A 17182-nucleotide genomic window follows, 5' to 3' on the forward strand; every position below is an offset into this window, starting at 1 on the left:
AATTATATGGCTTAGGTAATATTATTATTGCCATTTTGTGGATGGAGAAACTGAGGAAAGATAAGTTAAGAAAGCAATAGAGGGGCGCCTGGGTGGCTCAGTCATTAAGCGTCTGTCTTCTGCTCAGGTCATGATCCCAGGGTCCTAGGAAATCCAAGGAAAAGTAATAAATCTAAAACTTTAGTGAGGAGCTTTAATATACCTGTTTCAGTAAGTCAATACATCAAGAAAAAGAAGGGTAAGTATAGAGGTGGCTGGGTGGTGCAGTCAGCTGAGCATTGAACTCTCGGTTTCAGTTCAGTGGTGGTCTCAGAGTTCTAAGATCAAGCCACGCATCCGCTCCTCGCTCAGCGGGGTGGCTGCTGGAGATGGTCTCTCTCCCTCCCCCTCTGCCCCTCCCCCAACTCCTGTGCTGGCGCGCGCTCTCTCTCTCTCTCTGAAATAAACCTTAAAAAAAAAGAAGGGTAAGCATACAGAGAGTTTAAATTACATAATCAACAAGATACATAATGGATACATGGATAAGTTTTGTACCCAACCAAAAGAGAATATTAATATTCAATCTTCTTAAGCATACATGGAACACTTGTAACCCCTGACTATCTATCAGGACACAAAGAAAATCTCAACAAATTCCAAAAAGCAGAACATACAGACCTGTTCTCTGAATAAAATAAATAACAAAATTTGATGTTCACCACCAACATATAGCCAAAAATTCACCAAACCGAAAAATTTTAAATACCCCTTTAAATTATTCTTGGATTAAAGAGGAAATTTAAAATGGAAACTACAAGCAAATGAGAAGTGGCTAAAAACTGAGCATTATTTTAAGGATGTGTCCTAAGCAGTCCTCAGAGAAAAACTTAGAGCTTTAAATGCCTTCATTAGGAAACAAGAAAGACTTAAATACAACACACAATAAATAAAATGAAATGAAATGAAAACTAGAGGTTAATTGTATTTATGAAAATAAAGGCAAAAATCCCCCATAAAATACTAGCAAAATGAATCTAGACGTTTATCAAAGGAGCTAAACAACATGACCATTAAAGGCACATCCCACAAATGTAAGGACAGTGAGCCTTGGGAAAAACTGCTATTGTCAGTCACCACATTCATAGTTTAAGAAGAAAAACACCACGTTCTAAAAAGAGAAATCTGTATGGCAAAAATGCAAAGTAAAACACAAATGATAAGCCAAGAAAAACTATTCATAACTCAAATTTCAGAAAAAGTACTAATTTCCTGAATATATGCATTCTTATATATCCATTTTTTTAAACCAACAATTAACAGAAAAACATACAAAGTATGTGAAAAGTCAGTTCTCAGAAAAGCAAATGCAAATGGTTGTTACATATGCAAAAAAACAAAAAAAAAACCCCTTGATCCACTCATAACTAGAGAATTGCAAATTAACACTGCCCCTAGGGATTTATTTCTAAATACCTTCTCCATTAAAAGAACCAGAGTTTCTTGGAGGAACTCGGACTCTAGGGCTGGGATGGGGAGAATACAAAATGAACCTGACGCATCTTATAGGGTCAGAAAATAAGGAAATGGGGGGGGGAGATGGGGGATGGGTACCCAGAAGCCCACCAGCAAGAGCTAATAAAGGCCAAAGATGAAACAATTTAACCAACAAAATGAAGCGTGATAGTATTTAATTATAACCCAAAGAATAAAATAAACAAATCAGTGTAGGAGAACAGAAAATACTCCTTAGGCAGGAATGTAAAGGGAACAGAGCCACCCTTCTTCATGCCACAGCAGACACTTCCGGTACCATTCGAGGGATGGGTTCTGGGCTGGGCCAGGATAGGCTCCCACGGAGCTCCCAGCCTGCGGCAGGAACGACAGCGGTCATAGGCACTCAGTCGCGTCAAGCAGGGGCACCCCTCCAGTTCTCCTTGCCTCTTCCTGGGCCCCCTCAGCCACCCTAGTGAGTCACCATATTTTTTTGCGTGAGTTCCCTTTCAGTAAAGTGAGACAGAGATGCCTTGAAATAAAATGCAACCATTTTAAGTGGAGAGTTTGACGTGCTTCGACAAACGTATGTTTCTGGGCAGCTACCACCCTCATCAAAATAAAAAAAAAACACTGCCAGCACTCCAGAGAGCTTCCTCCTGCCCCCACCCCAGGTCACCACTGATCCGATTTCCCTCACCATAGCTGAGTTTCACCTGTTCTAGAAATTCATAAAAACGGAATCACACAGCACGTACCCTTTTGAGCCTGGCTTCTTTCATTCAACATAATTATCCGCAAAATGCACCCCTATTGTGGATCTGTCAATGGGTTATTTCTTCCTCCTACTGAGAAGTATTTCAGCCTGGGGATGCCCCACAGTTAGCTTATCCTCTGAGCTGTAATGAACCACTGCGCAGTGCGCAGTTTGAGCTATTAAAAATAGAGCCGCTGTGAACGTTCAGGTCCAAGTCTTTGTAAAGACATGTGCTTTTGCTTCTCTTGGGCAAATACCTACGCATAAAATGTCTGGGTCGCACGGTATGCCTCTCTCTGACATTTTAAGAAACTGCCAAGCTGTCTTCCGCAGTGGAGGGCCTCACTTCCACCCCCCTACAGGGCTGTAGGAGAGTTCCAGGTGCTCCACATCTTCCCCAGCACTTCAATGGTGGAGTCCCCTTTTATGAGCCATTTTAATAGGTGTAAAATAGTATCTTATTTTGGCTCTAATTTGCATTCCTAGATGTCTAATGATATTGAATATAGTTTCGAGCACTTACTAGACATTCATATATCTTCGCTGGATTGTTCAAAACTTAAGCCAATTAAAAAAATTGGGTTGTTTTCTACTTATTATTGAGTTACAGTTTTGAGCCAAATTAACACTGATTGATATCAGGTTGTCCTTGTTCTAACCCTCACCTGGCCTCTTCCCAGGGGATCTAGAATAAGATCCAAACACCAGGCTCTGGTTGTCTACCAACTGTCTCCTTCCCCCCACCCCAGCCGTTCGCTCAGTCCTTTCTTCCACAAAGGCTCCTGGCAACCCATGAACCAGCCATAACCAGCCAGACACCTATTACCAAGAATCATCTTATTCAGGATTCTCTGGACACATTGTTGACCCACTCCCCACAAATTAAGCTGATGCGTCCTTGCATCCTACAAATGCAATCTTTCTAGCACTGCTGTTCAATCTATCAATAAATGAGTGAATGAATTCCTCTTACCTGGCAGGAGAGGCCATCAAAGTCTTCTTTGAGGAAGTGACACTGTGGGATGATCACAGAGTAAAGAGAAGATCATCAGATAACCAAGTGGAGGAGAGCATTCCAGGTAGCAGGGTCAGCACGCACAAAGGCCCTGGAGTGGGGAGGGAGCGTGGTTTGTTCAAGAAACTGTAAGGTCTGTGAGTGGGAGAGACAGGGAGCAGAGGACACCAAGGGATTATGTTTTTAGTCTCTCTACCAAGACTCTGAGCAAGATGGGAATCTCCCAAGGTTTGAGGGATAAGGGAAATGGAGGTGATCCTGACTGAGGATTTAAGCATCCTTCTGGCTGCCAAGAGAGGAAGAAGAGAGGCCTCTTAAAGACACCCTCACAGCAGTTCAGGGAGGAGACAGGAGTACTCTGGGGCCTCCTGGAGGTCTTGGTGGTAGTGAGAAGTGAACAGAAACAAAGCTTTAGGAGGTGAAGATGTGCCAGCTTTGGTGATGGGCTGATGGTGAGGGTGAGGGAGAACAAGGACAGCCCCGAGTGTCAGATCTTGGGGTGGAAGGTTGGATGGCGGTGCCCTTCATTGAGGCCCAGGCTCCATCTGGGAGTCCCCCGGGTATGAATGGGGCGAGGGAGCAGAAGGCAGGCTGGGGCAGCCAGTAGAGGAGGTTGGGTTGCCCAAAGATGGGAGGGGTGGCCAGGGGAGAAAGAGGGAGTGAGGTCGGGAGCTGACAGCTAGATCAAAAGCGCAGGAAGACGAGACAGGGGTCTTGTCTTTCGGACGCCTAGATTCCTGGGTCCCGGACACGCGCAGAGACCCGGGCAGGAAGCTAGACGACGCAGCGAGTGTATACAGCCCTTCAGGGCAGGCAGAGAAGACTGGAAGCCCCGACGGGGCGTTCAAGGGCAGCAAAAAGAAGGTCTCGGAGTGCCGGGCTGGGGCTGAGGGGAGAGTGCGCGGGGGTGTGTGGGGGCCCCAGGCCAGCCCCGCGGACAGTCCCGCCCAGCGGGGCCCAGAGCAACTCGGGCAGCCGGGGTCCGAGGCGAGGACGGGAGGAGGAGGAAGGAGGAGGAAGGAGAGCGGAAGAAGCGAGCGAGGCAGCTGGGGAGCCGGAGACTGCGAGGAGGGGAGGAGGGGACCGGGCAGGAGGGGCGGGGCGGCGGCGGGGCGGCGGGGGGATGCGCCCCCGCTCCCGTGTCTCGCCTTTTTCTCCTTCCGCACAGCCCGGGTTTCCGCTTCCCTCCCGGGCGCGGGGTGAGGGAGCGGGGCCGCGCCTCGGTCCCTGCCGCCGCCGCCATGTGGCCCCCAGACCAGGAGCCCGACCCGGACCCCGACCCGGCCCCGGCGCGCGCCGGCCGCTCCCCGCCCGGCGCAGCGATGCCCGGGCTCCGCGCCCTCCTGCCGGCGCGCGCCTTCCTCTGCTCGCTCAAAGGCCGCCTCCTGCTGGCCGAGTCGGTGAGTGCGGCGCGGGGCCGGGGCCGGGGGCGGCGAAGGCGCCGTCGGGACTCCCGGACCCGGCCGAGCCCCGGGAGCCGCGGAAGGCGGGCGGAGCTGGGCGCACTTCCCCAGGCGTCGGGTGGCGCCGAAGCTCAGCGCGCGAGGCAGAGGCGAGGAGGGGCCCGAAAACAGGCCCTCCAGGCTCCCTAACCCAACGTGGGGGGCCGGTCGGGAAGCCTGGGGCCGGGGCACGTCGACGCGACGGCCGAGCGCCTGGAAGTTCAGCCCGGCGCTGTGTGACCCCGGGCACCTCCACCCGCTCTGGGCCCTCGGAACAGCCCGCGGCCCCACATCTTCTGGCCTCTGTCGCGGGCACTCCGCTCCGCAAACCCTCCCGCTGTCCCCGGCCGCGCCCCGTGAGGAATCAACCAGCTCGGCGCTTCACTACGCCCGGGTCGGGGCCAGGGTGGGCTCTCCGCGCCCTTGCCCGCTTTCCTTGGCGCAGGGAGGGCCGGCCGGGCCTTGAGCTGCCGGGCGGAGGACGGGGTGGACTCCGGCCAGCCGACACGGGGAACAGCGGGGAAGTGGGAAGGAGACCCCCGGGATTGGGTGAGGTCGGGGCAGCACAGTGCGGGGTGTGTTCGCAGACCCCTCCCCCCGGGTGCAGGGGGCGGGGGCGGGAGCCCAGCGGGGTGACTTCATCCCCCTCCTCCCCTTCCTCGCTCGGATCCAGCCGCCCCGCCCCCGCCAAGCTCCTTCCTCCTTCCCGCAACCCCCACCCCGGCCCATCAGGCCTTTGTCTTGGGGACACTACGAAACCTCCTGCACCATCCGCGGGTGGGGCGGGGGACTCGGTGCTGGGCCTCCTTGCGGGGAAGGGGCCGGGGCCAGGGGCGGCGGAGGCGCCGTCGGGCGCAGGGGAGGCAAGATAAGGAGCAGCTCTTGTTATTTAGATCCCCCGCAGTTTGTCAGTCCCTGTCGTTATTCCCACTTTGCAGACATGAAAGCTGAGGCCAGGGCGTCTAGGGGATTTGACAGGTGGGTCACTTGAGGGCCAGGTGACAGAAGAGTGAGAGTGGGGATCAGAGGAAAGAGGCTTCTGCCCCAGACCTCTCCTCCTACTGCCCAGGGCAGATGGTAGGAGGCCATCCTGCCACTTCTGCCCCTGGGGTCAGCCCAGAGGTCACCAGCCCAGCTCCCAAGTGAGGAACCAGGGCCCAGGACAGCCCACACTCTAGGGAGTCACCTCTGGTTGGTCACCCCAGTCCTACCCTGGAGATTGATGGGCGCCATTTTTGCAGAGAAGCCTTAAATCTATAGGCCAGCAAGGGACACAAACCCCAACCCCACTCAGCCCACCTCATGGGGGGCCCTTGGTGTAGCTGGATGTCAGGAAGCCAGATCTAGGAGGATGAAGAAGTAGAGAGGAAGAACGGGTTAGAGTTGATCACAAGGGGAGCCACTCTGGTCACTCTTCCCTCCCTCTGGTCATCTCTGGCTGCCTCCAGGCCCAAGCAAGTGGGGAGGCTGACAGGGACAGGAAAGGGGAGGAAGTAGCCACCAGGAATCAGGGAATGAGGAAACAGGAATGGAGAGAGGGGTCCCCAGAATCTGGCTTTGGGGGGGGTGGACTGGAAGGGGAGGGACATAAGAAGAGCCTTCTGCGGAAGAAGTGCAGCAGGAGGTATGGACAGGGCTGGCTCAAGGTCCCATGCCTTGCTTCCCTGGGAGGCCCCTCTGTGCCTTAATTTCCCTTCTGTTCGAGTTGAGCTCAGCTACTTCCTGGCCATGTTCAAGGCAGATTTGGGTGCCCTGGGGACTCCCTGGCATCTCTGCAGCTCATTTGTCTGAAGCAGCCACAGAGTTTCCTGTGGGGCATCTGGGTGTCCCTACAGGGCCCTCCCAGCCCCACTCCAAGCTACTCAGCCATGGACATACTCAAACCCCGCCCAGCCACAGTGACAGAAATCAGGACAGATGAAGGCCAGCACCCACAGGGCAGGGTTGCTTAAGAACTACAGCTGTGTGGTCAGCCAACCCTGGGTTCAAATTCTGGTGCCTTTTTATTAGCCGCATGACACTGAGCAACTCACTTCCCCTGTCTGCACCTCAGTCTTCTGATCTGTGAGGTGGGCTATGAGCAGCACTGTGCACAGGTGGTTGCGAGGATGCCCCAAGCCTCGCAGGCCCTGGCCGGGGGAAGAGCCCCTCATCTTGGTCTGCCCTGCCCTGCAGGTCACATGGTCTGCAGAACTAACGGGGGCGTCAGCACCTTCCCTTTGCACGAAGGCTGGCTGGATGAGGCGGCAGGGCCTGAAGTGTCAGGGTCAACATTCCCCCTCCTGGAGGTTTTTTTCTTCGTATGGATTGGCAAACGTAGAAAACCCAAAGAGTTACACTGTTAATGCCCGTATACCCACCGCCTAGATTGTACAGTCGTTAACCTGTTGTCAGATTTGCTTTATCACATTATCTTATCCATCTGTCCACTAGTCCAATTTCGTTTTTGATGCAGAATAAATTGCCCACATCAGTACATTTCAACCCTGAACACTTCAGCATGCATATCATTAAGTAAAGTTTAAGACTTGTATAGTTTTTCAGCTAAAATTTACACTCTTGGGAGTTGGGTATAATTTTTTGAAATGGTTCTTGCTTTGTGAGCTGCCTCTGAGACGGCTGAGGTTTGATTTGCCCTGCTGGGCACCATCTGAGTTGGGTGGATTCTGCCTAGAGCTTGCTGGGGTGGGGGGCACGGGGTGAGCAGCAGCACGAGGCAGCCTCCTGGGGGGCTGGACACGTGTGGGAAGCTGGGGCTTCCTGATTGGGTCCTGGCAGGGCGCTGGCACAGAATCAGGGTGCAGAGCTGTGCCCAGAGGCATTGGGGTAGCACGTGGTCCAGGGCCCCATGATGGGGTTCTAATCCTGGCAGCTGCCTCCCCTGCTGGGGCGTCCTCCGTCCCTGGCTGCAGAGCCCTGGGCCAGGAGATGTGCAAAGGTTCTGATTTTTCCTCCCCTCACCTCCAGGGTCTCTCGTTCATCACCTTTGTCTGCTATGTGGCATCCTCTGCATCTGCCTTCCTCGCAGCGCCTCTGCTGGAGTTCCTGCTGGCCCTCTACTTCCTCTTTGCAGATGCCATGCAGCTGAACGACAAGTGGCAGGGCTTGTGCTGGCCCATGATGGTGAGGCTGGGCCCCAGGACGAAGGGGCTGGCTGCATTTCCGCCCTCACCCTTTCTTCCGTGCGCCAGAGGGGTTGTTTGCAGTTAATTGGAGCCAAGCCCCACCACTCGGCAGGGCAGCCGTGTGACCCAGAGCCCGCTGCCTTACCTCCGGGAGGTCCCTGGGTGAGGCAGGGAACCCCAGCTGGCATCCTGGCTCCTGACCAGCAGGTGGCGCTGGTGCTCCCATTTGGGCCTGGAGGAATGAGCCTCAGCCTCAGGAATTCAAGCCATTTGCACAAGGGCAGGACAGGTTAACTGAGGACTTGCAGGGCTTACCCAGACCTCAGCCATCTGGCAACTTGCTTGGTCACCTGGGAAGCCTCAGAGCCCCCCCCAAACTTTGTTTTTTGAGAAGGGACAGAAAAGCTGCGATTGGACCCTGGCCTCCTGACTTCATATCCAATATGCTTCCTGATGGGCTGCACCCTGTATCCCCCTTTTAGGGACAGGTGAGCAGAAACCATGATACACAAATGGATCTGCCACAAGGATGTGGCACCGCGAGGCCCAGGGCCAGGTCTCCTCATTGGAGAGCTAGCAGGGAGCAGGTGAAAGGTTTCCAATGTCTTTCTCACCGAATGAGGAGATATGCATAGGGGCCCAGCCACAGGTCAAGCTGCAGCCTGGCCCACGTCCTGTTGTCCACTGGGCAAGGACGGCCAGCTGGAGCGGGAACAGGGCAGCCTCAGCTGCTGGCAGCCTCCAGGGGCACCTGGGCAGGGGCAGGAATGGGGGTGGGAGAAGGACCAGGGAGTGCAAGGTGGGGCCAGGACAGGGCCCAAGTCCTGGGGATGCTGGACTGCGGGTGCTAGGTGTGTGTCTAGCCTACGGGGCCAGTCATCCCCTGGGAACAGTGGGTTCCAGCCCATTCCTGCTACCTGGTGTCCTTCTGAGCCCCTGCCCCAGTCTGGGCTCCCAGCTGTGCTCCAATCCTGGGAGCCGAGGGCAGTGACCACACCCATCTCTCCCCAGGACTTCCTGCGCTGTGTCACAGCTGCTCTCATCTACTTCGCCATCTCCATCACAGCTGTCGCCAAGTACTCAGACGGGGCTTCCAAAGCAGCTGGGGTGAGTAGCCACCCTAGCCCTGGAAGGGGCTGCCCAGCGATGCCCCCTCAAGTTCACCCCTGCCCTGATGGAAACCCAGATGCCCCTTGGACACTCAGCATCTGGGGCAGAGTCTGTCCCCGCTTAGGCCCCTTGGGCTGTCACGGGGATCTCAGCGATTCCAAAGTCCTCTTACTAGAGATTTAATCTGCCCCAAGTTTTGAAGGCTGTTTACCCAACCAAGATAACAGCTCATTTTCCTACTTGTCCGTACTGGGTGGGGTGTGTTTGCCAACCCGAGCTCCTTAACCCAGCAGATGGAGCGGGGTGGCAGCTTCTCCACTTCCCCCCGGCTCTGGGACCAGGCACTCCTAGCTCCTGATGAGGTCTCATCCACCCTGTCCCCTATCCCACAGGTTTTTGGCTTCTTTGCCACCATCGTGTTTGCAATTGACTTCTACCTGATCTTTAATGACGTCGCCAAATTCCTCAAACAAGGGGACTCTGCAGAAGAGAACACAGCCAACAAGGCGGAAGGTGGGTGGCCACCCTGGGGGTTTTCACCTGGGAACCCAGCCTCTCAACCCAGGACTGTTGCTGGGGACCCTGCTCTCCCTTAGGGATACTTGCTAGTTTGAGGCTGGAGGAGCATTTTCTCTTCCCATATGGGCAGGATGTGTGTTCACAGCCTGGTTCTGTCCCTTCATGGGGCACTGCATACAGCAGGCTGGCTCCCCAGGGCGTCTGCCTTTCCAGGAAAGGCAAGGTGAGGGCAGGCCTGGCACCTTCTCCTCGGTGAGACCTTCCCTGATGAGCCCCCCAGGCAGCCAGTCCCTGGGCTGCAGAGCAGCCACCTGCCCTGAAACCCAAGGTCCCCTTGCCCAGTTTCACCGGCCCGTGGCTCAGGGGCCAGAGAACCAGGCTCTCGTCCTTATCTGCGATACCCACACAAGCTCAGGTTTATAAGCCAGCAGAAGCCATCCTTCTGCTAAAAATATATGAGGCTCGCCTCGTCTCATTCTGCACTTCAGCCACTCCTACGTTCAATGTCCCTAGACATTTTCCTTAAACCTTTGTGACCTGCCACCAGTTGCCTTCCATGAGTGCTTCTAGACCACCACCCCAGTGAACAAGCAGGAAGTGGCAGTGGAGACATGTTTGAGTATTATGGGCCTTGGGACCTGGAGATATATGTATGATGGTTTTTTGCTGTAAAATGATTCCTAGCTCATGTGTTAGAATGAATACAGCAAACCTACAAAATCATACCAGTCTAGCCCTTGCCACAGGGCTAGGGAAGTCAGGGTTTACAGAGGCTCTTGGAGCTCATCCATGACCTGGCAACAGTGTGAGGACAGATTGGGGTTCTGAGACAGAGGTTGGTCAGGAAAGGGGTGTCCCTCCCTGAAAATAGCAATTGGCACTGGGGCTGAGGCAGGAGGGTTAGTGACTTGGGTGCTTTTCCTCCGTGGAGGGGGGGTTCCAGAAGGCTCTACAGAGTACTCTTCAGTATTGGACTTCTAGGAACCCTTCAGTCATACCTTAGAGAGGCCCTTAACGTCATAAAATGTGTCCGATCACCATATAAAATTAGGATTGGGGGCAAGAGGGATTGAAACTATAAGGTGCCTAAAAAGAAGCTTCCTGATTTTGTAGTATATTTTACTTTCTTGTGCCAGAAAATAGCCGTCCCCAACCTGCCTTGCTGAATTGCACGGTAGAGTTGGGGTTTGGGGTGCAGATATATCACACTGACATCCCCAGGTGAGAAGGGCCCAGGGAACCCGGGCTCCCCGCTCCATGTGACCATGCCCCGGAGGTGACAGCAGCTGCCCCTGCAGGGTCCCAGACCCCAGGCCAGCCCTCACACCAAGCTGACACCACCAACAGCGCAGTCAGCACAGGAGCGGCCTGAGCCCGGGGCTCCAGCCAACAGCTAGAAACCCAGCCAGTCTCCCCAGAAACAGCTTCCAGGCACCGCTGGCCTGGAAACTCCCACCAAGCATCCCGTCTGTTTGACTTTCAGAAGAGAATTCCGACTCTGACTCTGACTGATGTCCTCCCCGCCCCGGCAACCCGAGCCCCGCGGGCCCCCACTGCCGCACCTTCGGACCAGGCTTGCCGCCGTGGTCAGGGCACGGCGTGTGCTGGGAGAGAGGCGGTGACTTCTCAAGCGGCAGCATCAGCTGCTGACGGAGCTGGCCTCCTCATGGCCCCAAGGTGACCTGCCCAAGCCCAGCATACAAAACGGCACCCGTCTAACCACTGCACACACGGGGGCATCGTGAATATTCTGCCACGTCTCATTTCTGCCCCACAAACCTTAAGCCTTGTAACCTTTCTGCCAAAAATAAGCACAAGGGGACAAAGCTCATGGAGCCTTGTTACCTCCATCACAGGAAGCAGTTCAGGCTGGAGACCCACCAACAGCATAAACCAAGTAGGACGGAAGCCACCACGGGGCCAACCTGCTAGGCCCCAGGGATTTTTGTCTGCATTTGGTGTCCCACTCATGCCAGGCACTTTGTCGAGAATGATCCTTCCAAGATTCTTTTGTTCAAGGAGCACCAATACCCTCTTCATTTTTGAAGCAGGGAGAAAACCGACCTTTGCTCTCATCTAGGAGCAAGCAGGTCACGGTGCCCATAACGGTGCCTCCCACCCTGGGGAGCCACGTCTTCGCCAGGTGACATGACAGTTGGAGATTAGCTTACCAGATCCAAAAGATCAAGGGTACCTAACCACAAAATAACTGACAGCATTCTGGGGGGCTGGGCAGGCCCAGCCGAACCCTTTCCTGGGGGCCCACCGGCCGGCGAGGGGCTCTCGGGCACTCAGGATGATGATATGTTTCTCGACACCAGAGCAGGTCTCCTGACCGCCTCTCGAGAGGTGAGATGTGCCTTCTGTGTTCACCTAAGCACATGTGCTGTGTGTCTATGTTCAATGGGATTTTATAACTTTATATGTATTTTTTTTTTTTACACAAAAGTAGCTTTTTAAATGGCATTTCCTCTGTCCCAAGAGGTCTTATGAATGAGCCAGATCTGGACCCATGTCTTGGGCATTTGTAACCTTTGTTCTTCTCTTGCATGTGAAAAAAGCCATAATGGATTAAACCAGACTGACTATGTGCTTGGAGTATATGTGTTTGAAAACACCTCACACCTCCCAGAGCAGTGCAATCCAGCGTCCTGTTCAACACAGACGAGTCCTAACGATGGTGAGTCCTGACAGCTCAGGGTTTCAGCAGACACACCCGCACCAGCGGCACGCCACACACCCCTAAGCATCTGATGCATGTACTCTCCCTCAGTCCTCACATGATCCTGGGTCACTAAGTCCAGGAAACCAATAGAAGGTTCAGGAACTTGCCCAGGTCACCAGAGCTCCTTTGAGGGAGCTTATGTCTCATGTGTCACGGTAACAACCCACGGCACCCCTGAGGTAGCCAGAACCTGGGGCACTCCTCCTGGTTTGCAAACTGGTTGCACAAGGGACCTTGGAGTTGAAGCTTGGGAGGAAGCTGGGTTGGCATTTGGCCCAGGCATTCTCCAACTTTTACACGCATTCGAAAACCTGCCTGAAAGTTGATGAGCAGATGCCGAGAGGGATACACGGTGGGAGTTTCTGCTCCACCTTGCATGCCCCACTAAGCCAGCCAAGCTGCCTGTCGACACCCATCCCATGGCCGCTCGCGTGGACACGGACTGTGCTCAGCCCCCACCTCCCAGGCCTGTCCCGGGAACTGGGTCCACAGCCTTTGAAGGGACAGAAGGGAAGTCTGAGTGAGGAAAGAGACGATGCCACTTTTACGTGTCCATTTATTAAACAAGAACTCCTTCATGACAATTTAATACAATATTTATTAGCGATTAGTGTTGAGAAAATTATTTCCCTCTACATACAAAAATACAGATTTGAACACTATGAAAACAATCAGGACAAGTACCATGAAAAACAGGTCCTTCAAAAGAAATAAAGGGGCAAAATTGAGGGCAATGTGAGGCTCTGTCTGCTGTCAGGGGCAAAGAACCAGGAGCAAAGGCTTTGGGGCCCCAAAACCACTCCAAGTGGATAGAGTCAAACCCACGAGCCAGGGTTTGAGAAGCCAACAGCATAAACCAACGTGTGCCCAGTGGGCATCACCTCAGAATGCCCCACAGCTATGTCCAAGCTAGTAAAGGAAATAGACTTTTAAGAAGTAAAATGTAATAGTTATTAAATTAACATTGCCCCCCCCAAAGTGCCACTGGGCCAAGTACCAATGAATAATCATACTGGAGTTATTAGCCATCTGACTCGACTTCCTTTGTTAAAATAATTACATATTCTGACCCTTCAAAAGGACAAAAAAGAAGGTACAATCTTATGTTTCAATAAATCCATTCCTTCATGTTGCAACAGCTCAGCTAGTTTACTTGAGATTCTTCTTGACCAGACAGAACCCGCGTCCCACAGGGGTAGGAAAGCCCAAGGAGCAGCTAGGGTGTTAGCCGAGTCTCGATTTCATCAAGCTCCTCACAGCAGGGCATCTATAATTTGTCCAGGCAGAAAACCAGAAAGGGCCAGCGAGCCCACCCCACGCATACATAGCCCGGGCAGCACGTCTCCCGAGGGCAGAGGGCAGCCGGCAGCAGAGCGGGAGGGGTGGCCTACGCTGGTCCTGGGAGACACCTGGCCGGAGAAGGCCCTTGGCCTCACCAGCCTGCGACAACGGGGCTCTTCGCCGTTCAGACCCAAAGGGGAAAGTCAGAGCACCGCGGCTATCTATTCTTCTATGAAACCACTTCCCTCTTTCGGTCTGAGGTGAGCAGTGGCTCTCTCTAACTGAACAAGTGCGTTAAAAATGCCAATCGCAGTTATACTGATTAATAATTATTTCACAGAAATATACTCTTACTCTCAGACTGTTGAAATAAGCCGAAACAAGTCGTTGGGGAGAAAGCAGCAGAGAGAAGACAGGAATAGCCAAGGTGGTTTTTTTTTTTTTTCTTTTTTAAAATACGTAACAAAGTTTAAAGGGATAATGGCCAAACCTCAAAACCATCATTGCTAAAAGCAATATTAAAAGGACACAATCTAAAATCATGCTACAAAAATAGTGTCATCTGGTTTAACTAAATGTACATCTTTTCAATTCCATGATTGACAAGTGTTTATGTGACTGACACACGGAAGGCACCGAAGGTGAAGCGATTATTATTTGTCTTAAAATATACAAAGACAGAATTACCTACTTTGGGGGGAAAAAAAAATACAGTCATACCTGTAATAAATAGTTAAGTGTTTTTGCCACGGGTTCCTGAACCCCTACAAATTTCAACATATACAAATAGTTTCGGTCCCTACATTCTCTCTGAGGGACCCACATCAAAATCAAGTTACAAAAGCACTGGTTTTATCCACTACATCAGTTTCATCATGAGGCAGGATTGGAAAACTCATTTTTTAAATGGGTTACAGAGTAAAAGCACTGGAAGCAGGCAGCCCCTGTGTGGGTCTGGGCCGGCTTGGCGGTCCATCCAAGCCTCCTGCCCTCATCCTCCCCCTGGGGGAGCAGGTCCTCCCCCAGCCCTTGGATCAGCCAGTTCTCCCTTCAAGCCCTGATGATTTGCCTTCCTCGCTTCTGCAGAGAGGCAAACAGTCTCAAAACTTGGAAAAACTGATTCTGGAAAAGGCAGGAAAGCAAAATGGCCCACAGAAGGAGGCAGCCATCAGTTAGACCTGCCCCACCTGGCGTGGGTCCAGGCCCCCACACTGTCCTCATTTCCTGGTAAAACGGGGTGCTTCCTACTGGGGTTTAGCAGTGTCCTCCAAAGACGACTTAGATTTGACAGGTTCAGACTACCACCCAGTCGCACACAAACCATCCCCTGAATCAGCTGTGTCACACCTCCTCTCCTCTGAGGCACAATTAAGAAAAGAAGCTCTGGGCCTCGCCCTAATCCCATCAACAAAGCTGATTAAGGTCATTTGAGACAAGTTCCATTAGAACCATAAAAGTTCGGATAGCTCACTACAGTCCAGGCTATTAACCCCGTAATGAAGGCTCTTTAGCCTTTCTGTACAATACATCCCAAAGAAAACATGCCACTCCCAGGTGTCTAATAAGCCAGTCACCTGAATTAAAGTCTTGGCATAAAAATGTAGACAACAAACGAACCCTATGAAAAAGATGCACTATTAAAGGGCCCATAATCTAAATTTTACTCTAGGCAAGTTGCCATTGATTCAAGCTCAGTGGGCTTGTAGGTTAACTTTTTTCTTTACTGTTTATGGAATAAGAAAAACTATAAAGGGGGAAAAAAATCCCCAAGGTTGAGAAATGACATCCAAATGGAATAAAAATGTAATCTAGACCAAGAAGGGAAAACACATCAGGACCCATTCCTCTGTTTCAAGTGTAAGAGTGTATAAATGCCATTTACTGGTGTAAGGAAAAGTCCACCAGAAAAATTCATTTTCAGAAGAAAATTCCAGATCTAACAGATATTGAGGGGGTGTTTTCTGTCAGAGATGGTTTCAAAAAAGCAATGTACAGGGTCAAATATTTCAAATCACCTTTTCAACCAGACAGTTCTTATGATCTCAACAGTATCTGCTGAGAGGAGAGGAAACACAAGGTTTTATAAAAAGCCAGGAAGGTTTACAAAGCTGAAGACAGGCAGCGTTAGACCTGTATCCTCTCCAGGGACCCAAACCAGAATCTGAGTCCCCCTGTCCAGACTCGAGGAGACACTGGGAGCCCATCCAGAGCGCCAAGGCAGACTGTCCCGACATGCAGCTTTTGCTCTCAGGCTCATTCCGAACACAAGATCTCATTTCTTCCAAAGCAAAAGGATAGGAAGGTAGTTCACCAAGTACATTTTTTCAAAATGGCCTGGGTCGGTCACCACGTGTGATGTGGTGAAGGGTCCCCGGGGACACAGTCTGGGTGTGCTGAGCCCCTCCCTCCTCTGACCTCCCAGCCCTGCCCCTGCTCCCACCTCTCCAGCCTGTCGCCTGGCTGGTCCTCAGAGTGGGTGGTGATAAGGTAAGAAAGACTCGAAGACAGAACCCCTAGGTTCTGCAAAGTTCACTAGGAACTAAAAAAGCGTTTGGGGACCTCACAAGCTCATGGCAGTCTCTAGGGCAAGAAGCAACTTTTTATTTTTGCTAGAATCAATCGGCACAGCCTTCAGCCAGGAAAGTGTTTTTTTATTTTGTTTTGCCTTTTGCTACCTGTTTAATGTCATTATTTTCTTATAAACAAGATATGGAGAAAATGACAAGTGGCAAGATGACTTCATGGTTGCTTGGTTTTGAACACGGAGGCACAATGGGGACTACTGCCTTCCAGAATCACTAAACTGGCCACACGTTGCCTCCACATGCTATTCGTTTGTTAGGGCCAGTTCTGAGAACCCACAGAAAATCCTGCACGGCCAGAGATTAGAACTCGGTCCACCTCTTAAACACATGGAGAGGTGAGGAATTTCTTCCCAAACAGCAGAAGAGTGTCTACATGAGAAGGTGAGCTGGGCCCACACACAGGCCGTGACACATGGAGGCATTATTCCAGACTTATCGTTGCAAGCAAGAATTCACAGACGTGTGCAAAGAGTTAGTGCCTCCTCTCCCCAAGAGACTGCCTGTGGCTTAACTGAAGCCTGAATCACTAAGAAAGCATCAAAGAAAGGCAGATGAAACTGCAAATTTTAAGAGTAGACATGTTTTCAGTGGAGTCAGAAGCTCTCACCAGAAGCCTCCAACACATCAGACCTACCTCACGCCTACCCACAGGCAACAGCGTCCCTGCCAGGGGACTGTCATGGTGCCCTGAGGGCTGGGGGTGCAGACTGCCTCCCAGAGCCAAGCCCGCAGAGCCGGGCTGGGTCCCCACTGGCTTGGGTGTGGCCAGGCTGGCCTCTGCCCACACTGGCACTTCAGCTCGGCTTGCTGAGGAAGACAAGGCATTGGGACTGGACAGGCTACTCTATCCCTGCCTTTTGCTAGGCAAACGTAATCTCTCTTGGACAAGTGCTGCTGCACAAAGTAAAAAAAAAAAAAAAATCTAAAATAAAATACTTTAAAATCTCACAGAAGTGTGATTTAATCTGTGACTGCCTTCGTCCTTCCCTGGCTGTCTGTGAGGCCAAAAAGTATCTTTAGGCCTCCGTGACTGTCATCCGTCTGTTTGCAAGGGAAAGACCTCTCCCTCCATGCCTTCAGCAGTGAGAGAGGAGGATACAGGAGAATCAGAGGGAAAAAATACCACATCAACCAAATCAGTGCCAAGATCAAC

At 52.2% G+C, this 17182-nt stretch overlaps 1 protein-coding gene across 1 annotated transcript; it reads left to right on the top strand.

The window, feature by feature from the left end:
- Positions 1-4392: 4392 nt before the first annotated feature.
- Positions 4393-16973, top strand: CMTM3 (CKLF like MARVEL transmembrane domain containing 3). Its single transcript, XM_045815069.2, has 5 exons — positions 4393-4642; positions 7652-7807; positions 8821-8916; positions 9312-9432; positions 10922-16973. Exons 1-5 carry the CDS (start codon positions 4484-4486, stop codon positions 10948-10950), a joined length of 561 nt encoding a protein of 186 aa, XP_045671025.1. The 5' UTR covers positions 4393-4483; the 3' UTR covers positions 10951-16973.
- Positions 16974-17182: the final 209 nt, after the last annotated feature.

This window comes from Ursus americanus, chromosome 21 (genome assembly GCF_024610735.1).
Source record: "Ursus americanus isolate L20-20 chromosome 21, mUrsAme1.1.p, whole genome shotgun sequence".
In the NCBI taxonomy this organism is placed as follows: Eukaryota; Metazoa; Chordata; class Mammalia; order Carnivora; family Ursidae; genus Ursus; species Ursus americanus.

Excerpts from the sequence above, each read along its gene's own strand:
- CMTM3 (XM_045815069.2), top strand. The coding sequence starts at position 4,484 with ATGTGGCCCCCAGACCAGGAGCCCGACCCGGACCCCGACCCGGCCCCG. Across the intron at positions 4,643-7,651 it reads GCCTCCTGCTGGCCGAGTCG|GGTCTCTCGTTCATCACCTT; the intron begins GTGAGTGCGGCG and ends CCTCACCTCCAG. Across the intron at positions 7,808-8,820 it reads GCTTGTGCTGGCCCATGATG|GACTTCCTGCGCTGTGTCAC; the intron begins GTGAGGCTGGGC and ends ATCTCTCCCCAG.